This window comes from Crinia signifera, chromosome 3 (genome assembly GCF_055691185.1).
Source record: "Crinia signifera chromosome 3, ASM5569118v1, whole genome shotgun sequence".
Lineage (NCBI taxonomy): Eukaryota > Metazoa > Chordata > Amphibia > Anura > Myobatrachidae > Crinia > Crinia signifera.
In genome coordinates, this window is record NC_139219.1 from 294,469,373 (window position 1) to 294,481,749 (window position 12,377).

A 12,377-nucleotide genomic window follows, 5' to 3' on the forward strand; every position below is an offset into this window, starting at 1 on the left:
AACATATTTTATGGCTATTGTATATTTAACTTTACAAAGAAGACAATGGTTGAGATTTAATAGGATGAGAGATTCAGAAAGTGAGAGATTTGGTAAGAAATCTCCAGGGTTTTTTTTTACAGCGGCAATCATTTCAAACCAGTTTGATTTTGCAGTGTAAATGATTGCTGCTTTAAAAAAAACTGGAGATTTCTTACCAAATCTCTCACTTTCTGAATCTCTAATCCTATGTAATCTCACCCATTGTTTTAATATTTGGAATAGCCAAACACAAGAAACACATTTCCAAAAAATACCCAGCTTGACCCCATACATATTACAGAGAAATATATTATCATGCAGGCATTGTGGAATCAGTGGTTTGTCAGATGGTTGGTGCATAGGGGGCAGAATGAGGCTTCTTCCAATTGTTGGTCAGTTAAGTGCTCAGATTGTAAGAGCAAGTCCTAAATAAAACTCAACGGGGCAATACTGATATTAGCGGATGTAAATGTATCAGTGAGAAATCTTAGGGTAAGAATTAGGGCCATAGATATATAGAGAATAGAGAACAGATAATATATATGAATTTCCCTCTTTTTCTGCAGGTAAAATTAGTTTAGGAATATATAGTAAAATTGTAATTTTAATATAAAGTCTTAACACTTCTATAAAAGAAAACATAAAAATAATAAATGAGCAAATCTCCAATGTATTAATAGGAAGTTAGAATAAACAATTCTTTTTGTTAAATGATTGGCTACCCTGTATTGCAAATTATCTAGTGAATTAAATAATGGAATGCCGGGTTATCTTTTGTTGATTTATGAATTTTGATGACTGTCTATATATTTATGGAAGAAAAATAGTCAAGAATACCAAATCAACAATCTGGGGCTTCATTAATAACAAATATTATGTTACTACTTATTGGGAATGATAAAACTCATTGTGTATGATAAATTGTGCTTCAGCCAATCAGCCCCCAACTGTCATGAGTTCTGCTCCTAAATGTCTCCAGCCAAACAGATCCCAACTGTCATGGGTCCAGCTCCTGTCATGTTTTCAGCTCCTGTTTCTTGACAATCAGCTCCAAACTGTCATGTGTTTAGCACCTAGGTGTCTTTAGCCAATCAGCTCTCAACGGTCATGAAATTTACTAACAAAAATACTCCTAGATTCGATGAATTCAAAGGCAGTCGTATGCAAATACGACTGCCTACACATATTTACAATGCCGAAAATACGTCAATTCATATTCATGACACATTCGTATTTCCCATCAATATGAGATTCAGTCGAATTCTGATTCCTAATTTACTAAGCGTCCGTAATATAAGGCTGCTAATTGCTGGGAAAATACACCTGGAAAATACAACTTATTTTTCAGGCGTATTTGGCTTTAGCCTGCACAGATTAGTCATATCCGTGCAGGCTCTAGTGTAAAATAATATAAATAAATATATATATTTTTTAACTGAGGTGCCCCCACCCCCCACGGCCGTATCCAGCCCTAGGCTCCAAAAACTGGTCCCGATTTTATAAAATCACAGGGCAAACAATATCGAGGATCCTCAAATTTTTAAAGACAGCACCAGGCTCAAGGGCCTGTTCTGGTTTCCAAAATATGGGGGACAAAATTAATAGAGGTCTCCCGTATTTTGTGAACCAGCAGCACTGGACCCAATTAACCAGTAGGGTAATGCCACAGCCGGGGGACACTTATCATAAAAGGTCCCACTGCTGACGCATTATACCCCCTGGCAGGGACCCCCCAATAAAGCCCCCCCACCAGGATTAACCCTGCCCAGGCTGAAGCCCGGGGCTGTTCCCGGTGCCCCAGTGTGGTGGGTACTGGGCTGATATCCATTGTGTAAAAAGATTTATGAACTATTGGGTCCTGCTGAGGAACTATGAGTCCCAGCAAGCCTTGGACTTGGAGAACCACAAGTCCCAACATGGGACCCATTAATGGGTATCCTGGAACTCTTAGTTCCATAGCAGAACTAATGTCCAAATAAATATGTTTAACTTTATCACACACACACATACATAGTGATTCTTACCTACATTATCTTGACACGTAGGTATCTCTCAACTGTTATGTGTTGGCTCCCAACTGTCTCCAGCCAATCAGCTCCCAACTGTCAGGAGTTCAGCTCCTAACTATCATGGGTTTCAAAAACTACAGTTGGGAGCTGATAAACTGGAGCACCATGTATCATATGCACAACAAGTTTTATTATTCACGCGTTTTAACACTCATCGATAAATGGGCCCCTCTTTCTTAGAAATAATACTGTAAATATGAATACATGTATAACATAATTGTATCACTCCCATCAGAACATACTTCGAAAAAAACATCAAATCGCATAAAACATTTTCTTAAAAACCAAAGAAGAAATGTGCAGGGAATTTGTACATAAGATTTATTATTTTGTTTATTTGGTTACTATCTTGTTTTACTTATCTCAAAGGCAACATGTTCTCTTCTTCATCCACAGACTAAAACTGCTTTTGCTCAGCTGTATAATGAAGCTTCAGAAAATGCTTGTGATGTACGACTCAGACTTACAAAAGAGGCACTAACCATACAAAAACAAGACGTTGTCTGTGTGAGTGGCTGTGAACACAGTTCAAATGTAAGTGCTCTGCTTGATAAATCGGAATATTTCAAAAATGCTTCAGTGATTCTGTGATTATTCCCAATAGCACACCGTATATTTTACCGAAGACCCAAATATGTTATAATGCCTAAAATGTTTGGAACAAAATTTAGATTTGAATTGAAAATGTCAAGAAACCATCCAATATTTTTCAATATCTCTATTATTGCCAAACAAATTTCTTTTATTCTGCTTAAGAGTTTTGTTTTCAGATCATTTTGTATAACAATTGTGTGAACTATGTTGCAGAAGTAAATAAATACATAAATAAGTGCAAAAATTTCCCTAAATAATAAATGATGAAATATGTAAAATCATTATATTTTATTATGTAGTTAGAACTTTACTCTATACCGCAAAAAATTCTATAAAATTCAGAAACATATACAATCTTATATTAGCTCTTAGCAGTCACCACAGTCCGGGTACGGATGATAGATCAACAGTCAAGAGGTGAACTTCACATGGTTGACATGTTTTAGGTCGATAATGACAAAAGTTTGACATAATAAGTCTATAGGTTGACATGTTGAAATGGTCTACGTGACAATGGTCTACACAAATTATTTTTTTTTTAGACACGTGTCTGCCGTATATTTTAAGTTGTAAATTCCTACCTGGTTATTCTGTATTATATTCTTAAATGTCTTTTAAAACAGTTTATGGTACTTATGTAGTAACTGGGCTGCCGATTTTGAAATCGGGTCCATCGCATCGCATCGCACCCGACCAAATCGCATGCGATGCGATGCGATGCGATGCGATGCGATGGACCCGATTTTTCCATAGGATTCAATGTTAAAATGGACTGAGTCCATTTTAACATGGAATTCAATGGGAAAAAGGGGTCCTTTTCATACCCCTACTATCCAAGTGGGCATGGAGTTGGATATAAACCTGTGGCGAGCGTAGCGAGCCACCGAGCCCGAAGCGTGGCGAGCGTAGCGAGCCCCGCGAGGGGACACAGAATACCGTCCCCTCGCGGGGCTCGCTTCGCTCGCCACGCTTCGGGCTCGGTGGCTCGCTACGCTCGCCACAGGTTTATATCCAACTCCATGCCCACTTGGATAGTAGGGGTATGAAAAGGACCCCTTTTTCCCATTGAATTTCATGTTAAAATGGACTCAGTCCATTTTAACATTGAATCCTATGGAAAAATCGGGTCATCGCATCGCATCGCATCGCATCGCATCTGATTGTATGCCTTAACTTAAGGCATACAATCAAAAAATCGGCAGCCCAGATACTACATAAGTACCCAGTTTATGATTATTATGGTTCTTACTAATGTAATGATAAAATATCAATAGTCACACTCCACCGGTGAAGCTACGGTATCACAATAGCTGGTATAGAATTATAATTATGCGTCAGTGATTGACTTCCATTTCAAGGACATTTTCTGCTACATTGTATTTTACTTCATTTTAATAAAATTTCTATCTAAATGTTTTGTTATCTAAGCCTACCCATGCCTTATTCAGACTTATTGCTTCTGTGTCAATGCATTAAATAGAAGTAAAAATGTTATCTCTTATCTGAAATTACTATAATGGTAAAAAGTATCATGTAGCATTGAAAAATTATTTCAGTTCATAAATCACTGTATACCTATTTTTTTACTAGTTTGCTCTATTGACTCTATGATGCAGTGTCACTGGGGTGTATTCAATGCTTTTTGCGAGCTGTGACAGTGAACAGTGCTGCCTGCTCGCTGTCACAGCTCGCAGGGTCAGTATTCAACTGATCCCCTGCACACGCCATTTCCCCCTCGCTAGGCTTGCAGCTAAATACCCCGGCGCATTGAGTAGGGTGAGCAACTTAAATCACTTGTTTTCAGGATCACTTGTCTTCAGCGATCTCCATCGTTTAACCCCCTTGTTGGACCCATTGAATACGCCCAATATCAGTTACTGTACTTCTGATTTTAATGATCTGTATAATGCAGATCAAAGAATCACTTAGCATGTTTAAGTATACAGATTTGATTTTGTATACAGTAAATGGAAAAGAAAGAGAAATAGACTGCACTGGTATCCAATAATTAGCTAAAATATTAATAAGACATTTCAAGTACCTCTAAAATGGTTTTTAATCTTTTAAAAATTAAAAAGTGTAAACAATATAAACTTCACAACATTATAGGTCAGATATTGGCCATTGAAAAACCTTAAAAATAAGGGAAAGGGGAGGGGGAGGGGAAAAAAAGAATTTCAGATTTCTGACTGAACTGATGGATATTGTAAGTCCATACGGTACCGTATATTTGGTGAATGAATATTTAGAGCTCTGTATATGCAGATCTGGTGTCCTTATTCTAGGATATCCTCACTTGGTATTTGCGAGACTGGGACATAAGCAGTAGACCCCGCTGGCAGTTCCGTATTGGGGATCCAAGTTCCTCCTGTATATGTTTGCCAGGAATGGATTAGGGGTTGCCTCTGGGTGATGGTGCGGACCAGGGTGGTGTCCAGTACCTCCCCGAATGGTAAACAGCTCTTCTAGTCATTCCATGCCGTGGTGTTACTTGGTAGTACTGAGAGTCTTTTTGACTGACCTTTTCCATTTCATTGCATCTTATTCACAAAACAATGTGAATAGAGTGCACAAGCAGCATTTTCTGATTAAAATAATAAACTGCATGCCTATATTCTGTGAGTGACCATGTCTGTATCTGTATAATTGATGCTATGTCACCATAGGAATATCAATGGCTTTCAAATAACTGATTCAAACTTGCAGGGGTGGAGAGGTGCCCCTTGGGAGCATGAGCCCGGTAGCAGATGACTCCTTTGCCTCCCAGAGTTACGCATCTGTCTCTATAAATGCAGATATTCAGGTGCTCCCCAGGTATACAGAGTTACAGACGGCTCTCTAGTAGCAAACAAGATCACGATTACCAGATTATCACCCAAAAACACTGTTTTTCTGTCCCCTACATTGCAACTAATCCCTTGTTGCAACTGCCATAGCAATTCATTCAATGAGTGCTGCTCAGATGCATGTACAAAGAGAAAATATAAACCAATAGCTGCTTTGAACCACATCTGGATTAGGCCGAGTGAGTGTGTAGCTGAGGAGTCTGGTTTTTAGGTGATAGATCGGTGGTCAGGGTAGCAGAGAAAAAATCCTGGATAACTGAGAGAATAGAGAAGAGATTAGTTGGTGAAGAGGTTATGTTGTGCCCCCCCCCCCCCCCTTTAATTTGTTCGTTTGTTTGTGTGTATGCCATTTATATGAGCTTGGACAACTCAGTGCACCAAGCTGCTCCTGCCACATCAGAGATATTTACATGCTAGCAACTGAACCCCAAATATATGCTCACCAATTAAAACTAAACAAACTAATTAACTGACTGCACCAACCTCCCTCTACCCCTATTTCTCTGAGCCAGCTCAGCAGGTGTGCACAGCCTCTCACAGGCACACTGTCATAGATGCTGCCAGTGTAGGCATTTACCGATAACAGCAGCCCCAACGCTTTTGCAGCAAACACAAGAGAAACCCTGACTTTTATGAGTCCCTTCTGGATCCTGGCACCTTCACCACACAGTCTATACCTCCCAACATGTCCCCGGTTTTCGGGGACATTCCCACATCCCTCCAGCGGCCAGCAGTGTCCCGAGGTGAGGGGGGACTGTTGGGAGACTCCCTGTCGGCTGCTGAGCAGCGGGGAATAAACACTGTGCACATGCGCACAGTGTCTATTCCCGCAGCCAGGGGACTGGGGGCATGGCTAGAGGCTCACAGAGCCTCTGAGTCATGCCCCCATAGCGTTGAAATGGGGGCGTGGCCTCGCAGGGTAGCCGCGAGTATCTTTGGGCAAACCCTTGTTCACTGCAGGTGGGGAAAATATAATATGTGCAGAGAGAATGGGATCATTGGATAAACAGCAACTAGGTCTACAAGTATTAGGTTGACAACACTAGGTCAAAATGCATGAAGGTCAACATAACTCAAGGTTGGCATGGGTTAGGTCGACAGGATCATTATATCGACACAAACAATATGTTGACATGGGGAAGGTCGACATGGGGCTTCTCACTTTTTTGTCCCAAATTTTGACACAGTTTACATGTACACTGACACCTAGCACCATGTCCCTCGCATGGCTTCGCTGCGCTCGCCATGCTTCGGGCACAGTATTTCATTCTCACACCACGCCCTAATTGATGGTAGGGCATGAAAAACCGCCTGTCAGCACATGTCATTTCCCCCAAAAAACGTGAAAAACCCCATTTTGACCTTTTGACTGTTGTCCTTCCCCTTGTCGACCTAATGCATGTGTCGACCTACTGACCCTGTTGACCTAACTCGTGTCAACCTCCCTGCATGTCGACCTTCATGCAGTCGAACTAGTGGTGTGGACCTAATGCGTGTAGACTTAGTGACCGTATCCTGTGCATAGAGAGTTAGAGCTACTTTTCACAAGACTGGAGAGTGCCGCCTGTTATTTCACTACTTTATTGGGGCAGACACTGCAGCAAGTCTTTTTGTACACTGGCCCTTATTCTACTTCACTCGCAGAGGCAAATTCCTTCTCAAATGGACAAAACCACGTGCACTGAAGGTGGAGCAAATGTAACATGTGCAGAGAGAATTAGACTTGGGTGACTTATTTTGTTTCTGTGCAGGGAAAATACTGACTGCTTTATTTTTACACTGCAATGTAGATCTCACTTTAAATTAAAACCCTGCCCAAATCTAATTCTCTCTGGACAAGTAACATCTACCCCCCCCCCCCCCCCTGCAGTGCACATGGTTTTGTCCATTTGAGAAGGAATTTGCCTCTGAGAGCAAACCATTGTGTATACTGTAATTGTGCATACTGTAAAGACTAGAATATACTAAAGAATAAAATAACCTTCATTAGTTGATCTTAACTGAAGCCAGAGCGGAGAGCCTGGTGGGAAAAAAAAAAACAAAACAATGGATTTTATTGTTTAATGTATTTATAAATATATGGTTAGTTAATCATTTTCTTTTTCATTGCGGCATCAGACCTACACTGAAAATTAAAATGCTCATTAACCTTTTACAATGTCACATTGCCAAAAATGTGACTTCATGACTGACATACAGTAGATAAAACAGGTCATATGTAAGGTCCTGCCTGAATAGCTATTTTGGAAGCAATTCAGATCACATTCGGGAGACAAATAGTGGGTGGGTTGTTTTAAGCCTTGGAAAGAGATAAAGTGGAGAAGTTGCTCAAACCAACCAATCAGCTTCAGTCATTTACAATATCTAGCACAGTCTTTGAAATGGCACCATAATGCCACAGAACCAAATAAGTCAGTGGTTTCAAAACTTGGTGCTGTGGCACTTTGGTGTGCCACAGTGCACTTGCAGGGGTGCCATGGTTGGTGGCCCAGGACCATATCAAACTATTTGTGGTCAGTGCTAGTGCTTGACTTTCATTAAATCTGTAGACAAACAGAAGCACAGCCTTTTCTTCCACCATATACTGTTACTGAACCTAAGGGTGTCCGGTAAGCAACATGTACTGACTCTTGACATTAATGTACACATTGGTATTTTTATACACTGGATCCGGAATGGAATACATTATTAATGTTAAGCACTATAAATGGGCTATACTATAGGCCATATCAACCACATTTATCTATTGTCGTAATCTGAGCCACTGGCCAAGAGATAGGGGGGTTTTGAGGCAACGGGAAACACCCCCTTCCCACTGCATTTGCCTCTGTAAGTAATGATTGAACTTCTCCATAGGAATTGTGTAAATTACTCCTTGCTTCTTAAAAAAGATAAAGGGTGAAATTTAATAGGATCAGAGATTCAGAAAGTGGGAGATTTGTTAAGAAATCAATTTTTTTTTAAAGCGCCAATCATTTACACTTCAAAACCAGTTTGATTTTGCAGTGTAAATGATTGCCTGTTTAAAAAAAACCTGGAGATTTCGTACCAAATCTGTCACTTTCTGAAACTTCTGTGCGATAATAGTGTTTATTTGGAGTTTGTGTATTTATGTATAAGGTATGGTTTTAAGGCTTTCTCTAGCCTACTTCAATATAACCATTATATGTGCACTACTGAACACTCTCAAAGAGAAAAAAAAATCTAAGTGTACTATTCAAACATTACTAATTATAATTATAATACAATTTGCAATATATTTTGCGATAAATAGAGATTTTTGACAAGGTTTATGGGCTTACCCACCACATACAGGTAACCTCATCAGGTAAGTCCCTAACATTTTTAGGGTACAAAGTGCCCCCTATACAGTTCCTACGGATTGTTCTAGCTACAGTACATGGGCCCTTATTCTAATTCGGTCGGTACGGCCCGCGTGCGGCCGTACCGCCGATGTTTTTACTCTGCACATGCGCAGAGGTCAATCTGCGCATGTGCAGCCCCCTTCGCCGCAGACGTATTTCGTCCGCCGCAAAGGGGGCGTATAGGGGCGTGAGAGGCATCATGCCCTCATTTCCCTATGTGTACGCCCCGCGTTTCATGGGCGTTCCCATGCAAACGCGGGGCGTATGCATGGTAATGAGGCCATGACGCAACTCATGGGGGCGGAAAGCTGACGTCGCCGGATGTCAGCTTTCAGCCCCCATACAAGCTACCACACGGACGATTGTCCGTGTGGTCTCAGCTTGCGGGAGCTGCCGCGGCGTGCGGACCTGCCTTCGATGGTCGACGACCATCGAATGCAGGGGGCAGCTCCCACCATGGTGGAGGCGTACGCCTCCACCATTTTCATGCGGATCGGCAGCCGTCCGTGTACGGACGGCCGTGCCGATCCGTCTTGTAGGCGGGGATTCGTCTGGTGCGGTCGGAGCCGCATATGCGGCTCGACCGCACCAACCAGAATAAGGGCCATGGTCATGTTTCAAGCTACGTACTTATTAATTTTAAAATATTTTTGTATATTTTTTTATTGCCATATGCTACTTAGTTTCCATTTTAGGAGGTTATGGTATCAATTGTATTTTTTTAATATGATTATTTAGAAAAATACAAATGTACTATATTAACCCTTTGAATTCAAAGTGAATTTGTCAAAATTGGTGTGAAAATTGCCAAGCAATCTATTTTTACACAACATTTGTTATTTGTATATATAACAAATGTGAGCTGGCATTTTCCACCAATATTTTGGCACTCAGAGGGTTAAGTATTGTTTCTGTATTCCTATTTATCTAGTTATTGTGTCTACTATATATATATATATATATATATATATATATATATATATATATATATATATCCAACTCGGGTTTGGCACTCACTATAACCAGATGCAGCAGCGCCGGTGCCAGCACTTGAAAAATGTAGTAGATTTGCGGTGGGGCACTCGTGGCTATTCTCCATAAACTAGACAAGCCAGCTAGTATGCAGCAACGTTTCAATTTATTATCAAATTGTCGTCAGGTTACAAAGAATAAAGAAAAAAGACATACCTTTATAGCAGCATAGACCAAGGAGGTGAGGCTGAGACGCAGAGAGACAAGGGAGCCGCCCACAGGGCGCAACATGATGATGTCACACGCTGAACGAGTGTGCAGCGTGTGGGGAGCTTGGTTGCCATGGATACCGCAATCCAGCTTTCTCAGACACTGTGAGGAAAATTGCACCAAAAATAATTAAAAAAGTGACAAGAAAGAACTGCGACTAGAACCAAGAGGCAACAGTATTAAAAAATGGAAATAGAAAAAATGTATGAACCTGCGTCTCAATCTCACTTCATAGGTGATAAAAACAGCAATTAGCCTGAGACAAGTAAATGACTAATCAATTAGAAATAGCATATTAAACAGGACAATACATGAAACAATGAAAATACACACCAATAAAGCATAATTGCACATAATACAGCGCAATGTGGCAAAAGATATAGTAAAGACACAGTCACAATATAATGAGCTCAGCGGAATACAGCAAAGGAAATTTGCTCGTTTAAGCCTTTAGGGGCAATAGTGCCCAAGCGGTGTATCCACCGGGCTTCACATTGTAATAGACGAGTACCACGGTCGCCGCCGCAAATATTGGGGGGCACCCAATCAATCATCCGATATCTTAGGCTGTTCAAAGGATGATGATTGTCAACAAAATGCCTGGCGACAGGATGCTCGCTACTGCCGGATGCCAATGCCTGACGAATGGTACTCCTGTGCATTGTCATCCTTTCCTTAAATTTCCTAATAGTTTTACCTATGTAGGATAAACTACATGGACATATAAGTTGATAAACAACGTATGAAGAGTTACAAGTAAGGTTGTAACGGATTTTAAATGTGTGGCCGGTATGGGGGTGACTAAAAGAATCACCTGGTAGAAGGAATTGACAGGTGGTGCATGCGCACCTAAAACAACCTTTTTTCTTTTGGACACCCAACCATGTCACAGTGGGTGGTTCTGGATTAATGGATATATTGGTTTTAACCAAAATATCCTTGAGACTACGTCACTTGGAGTAGCACGGCATAACCCGGTGCTCACCGAGGGGTAAAGTGGTATCACTTTTAATTAGAGACCAGTTATTTTTAACCAAAGCAGTGGTTTCATTAGAGACAACATTATATCTGTTAACCCAAGGCATAATCTTGGCCATGCTGGTATCTTTACTTTTGTGTCTAAGGAGTGACTCGCGGTCTAATTGTAACACCTTGCGTTTACAGGCGACAAGCTCATGATGTTTAAAGCCACGTTTCAAAAAATTTTTAATGAGAGCATCAAGTTGCTGCTCACAATCAGCTCTATCGCTATTGATGCGGTAGTAGCGTAGCATTTGGGAGTAAGGCAAAGATGAAACAAGACTGCGGGGATGACAACTGGATGGGGACAGCAGGGTGTTACGGTCCGTGCTTTTGGTGTAAACACTGGTAGTGATGATGCCCGCTTTAAGGGAAACTTTGACGTCCAGAAAGTGGACCTCACTACTGGATGTTTCAAATGTAAATTTGATGGCATTGTTGGTGTCATTGTGTTTAACAATGACATCATGAAGCAGGTTAACATCACCATGCCAAATGGCAAACAGGTCATCTATATACCTCTTAAAAATAATAAAATGATCAACAATGCATGGGTCAGAAAGAAAAATATCAAACTCAACAGAAAACATGAAAATATTAGCATATGAAGGAGCCACAGAACTGCCCATAGCGCAGCCCCGTAGCTGTAAATAAAAAGTATTATTGTAAATAAAAAAGTTATTATACAAAATCAAATCCATAAGCTCAATAAGAAAATCAATTTTAATAGAATCAAAATCGCTGTGGGTATTGAGGAATCGTCTCAAAGCAGCCAGACCCAGGGCGTGGGGAATCATGGTGTAGAGATTTACCACATCAATGGTGGCCAAATGACAATTGTCTGCCAATCTGGGAAGCTGATGGAGATTTTGTAAAAAAGTGGTGGTGTCCAACAAGAAGGTAGGTTGAGATTTGATAAGCGGTTGTAGTAGATCATCCAAATAAGTTGCAGTAGGTTGCAGCAGCGACCCGCATGCCGACACAATAGGGCGACCCGGGGGAGGGGACAAGCCCTTATGGATTTTCGGAAGTGTGTATAAACAGGGAGTGATTGGAAAATCTGGAACCAGGACGGCTTGTATTTCTTGAGTAATAATTTTAGCATCAACTCCCATTTGTAGGATGTTGGTCAATTTCTGTCGACATTGAGCAGTGGGGTTGACTGTCAACTGGCGATAGGTGTCAACATCAGAGAGTTGTTTCATTATTTCGGCATGATA

At 40.8% G+C, this 12,377-nt stretch overlaps 1 protein-coding gene across 1 annotated transcript in view; it reads left to right on the forward strand.

Annotated features, from left to right (window-relative positions):
* SNTG2 (syntrophin gamma 2) overlaps positions 1–12,377 on the forward strand; it is a 349,806-nt gene that overhangs the window by 178,862 nt on the left and 158,567 nt on the right. The window contains exon 2 of the mRNA XM_083178467.1: positions 2,487–2,624. Coding sequence (XP_083034593.1) covers positions 2,487–2,624 — 138 coding nt within the window. The remainder of the gene's footprint in view (positions 1–2,486; positions 2,625–12,377) is intronic.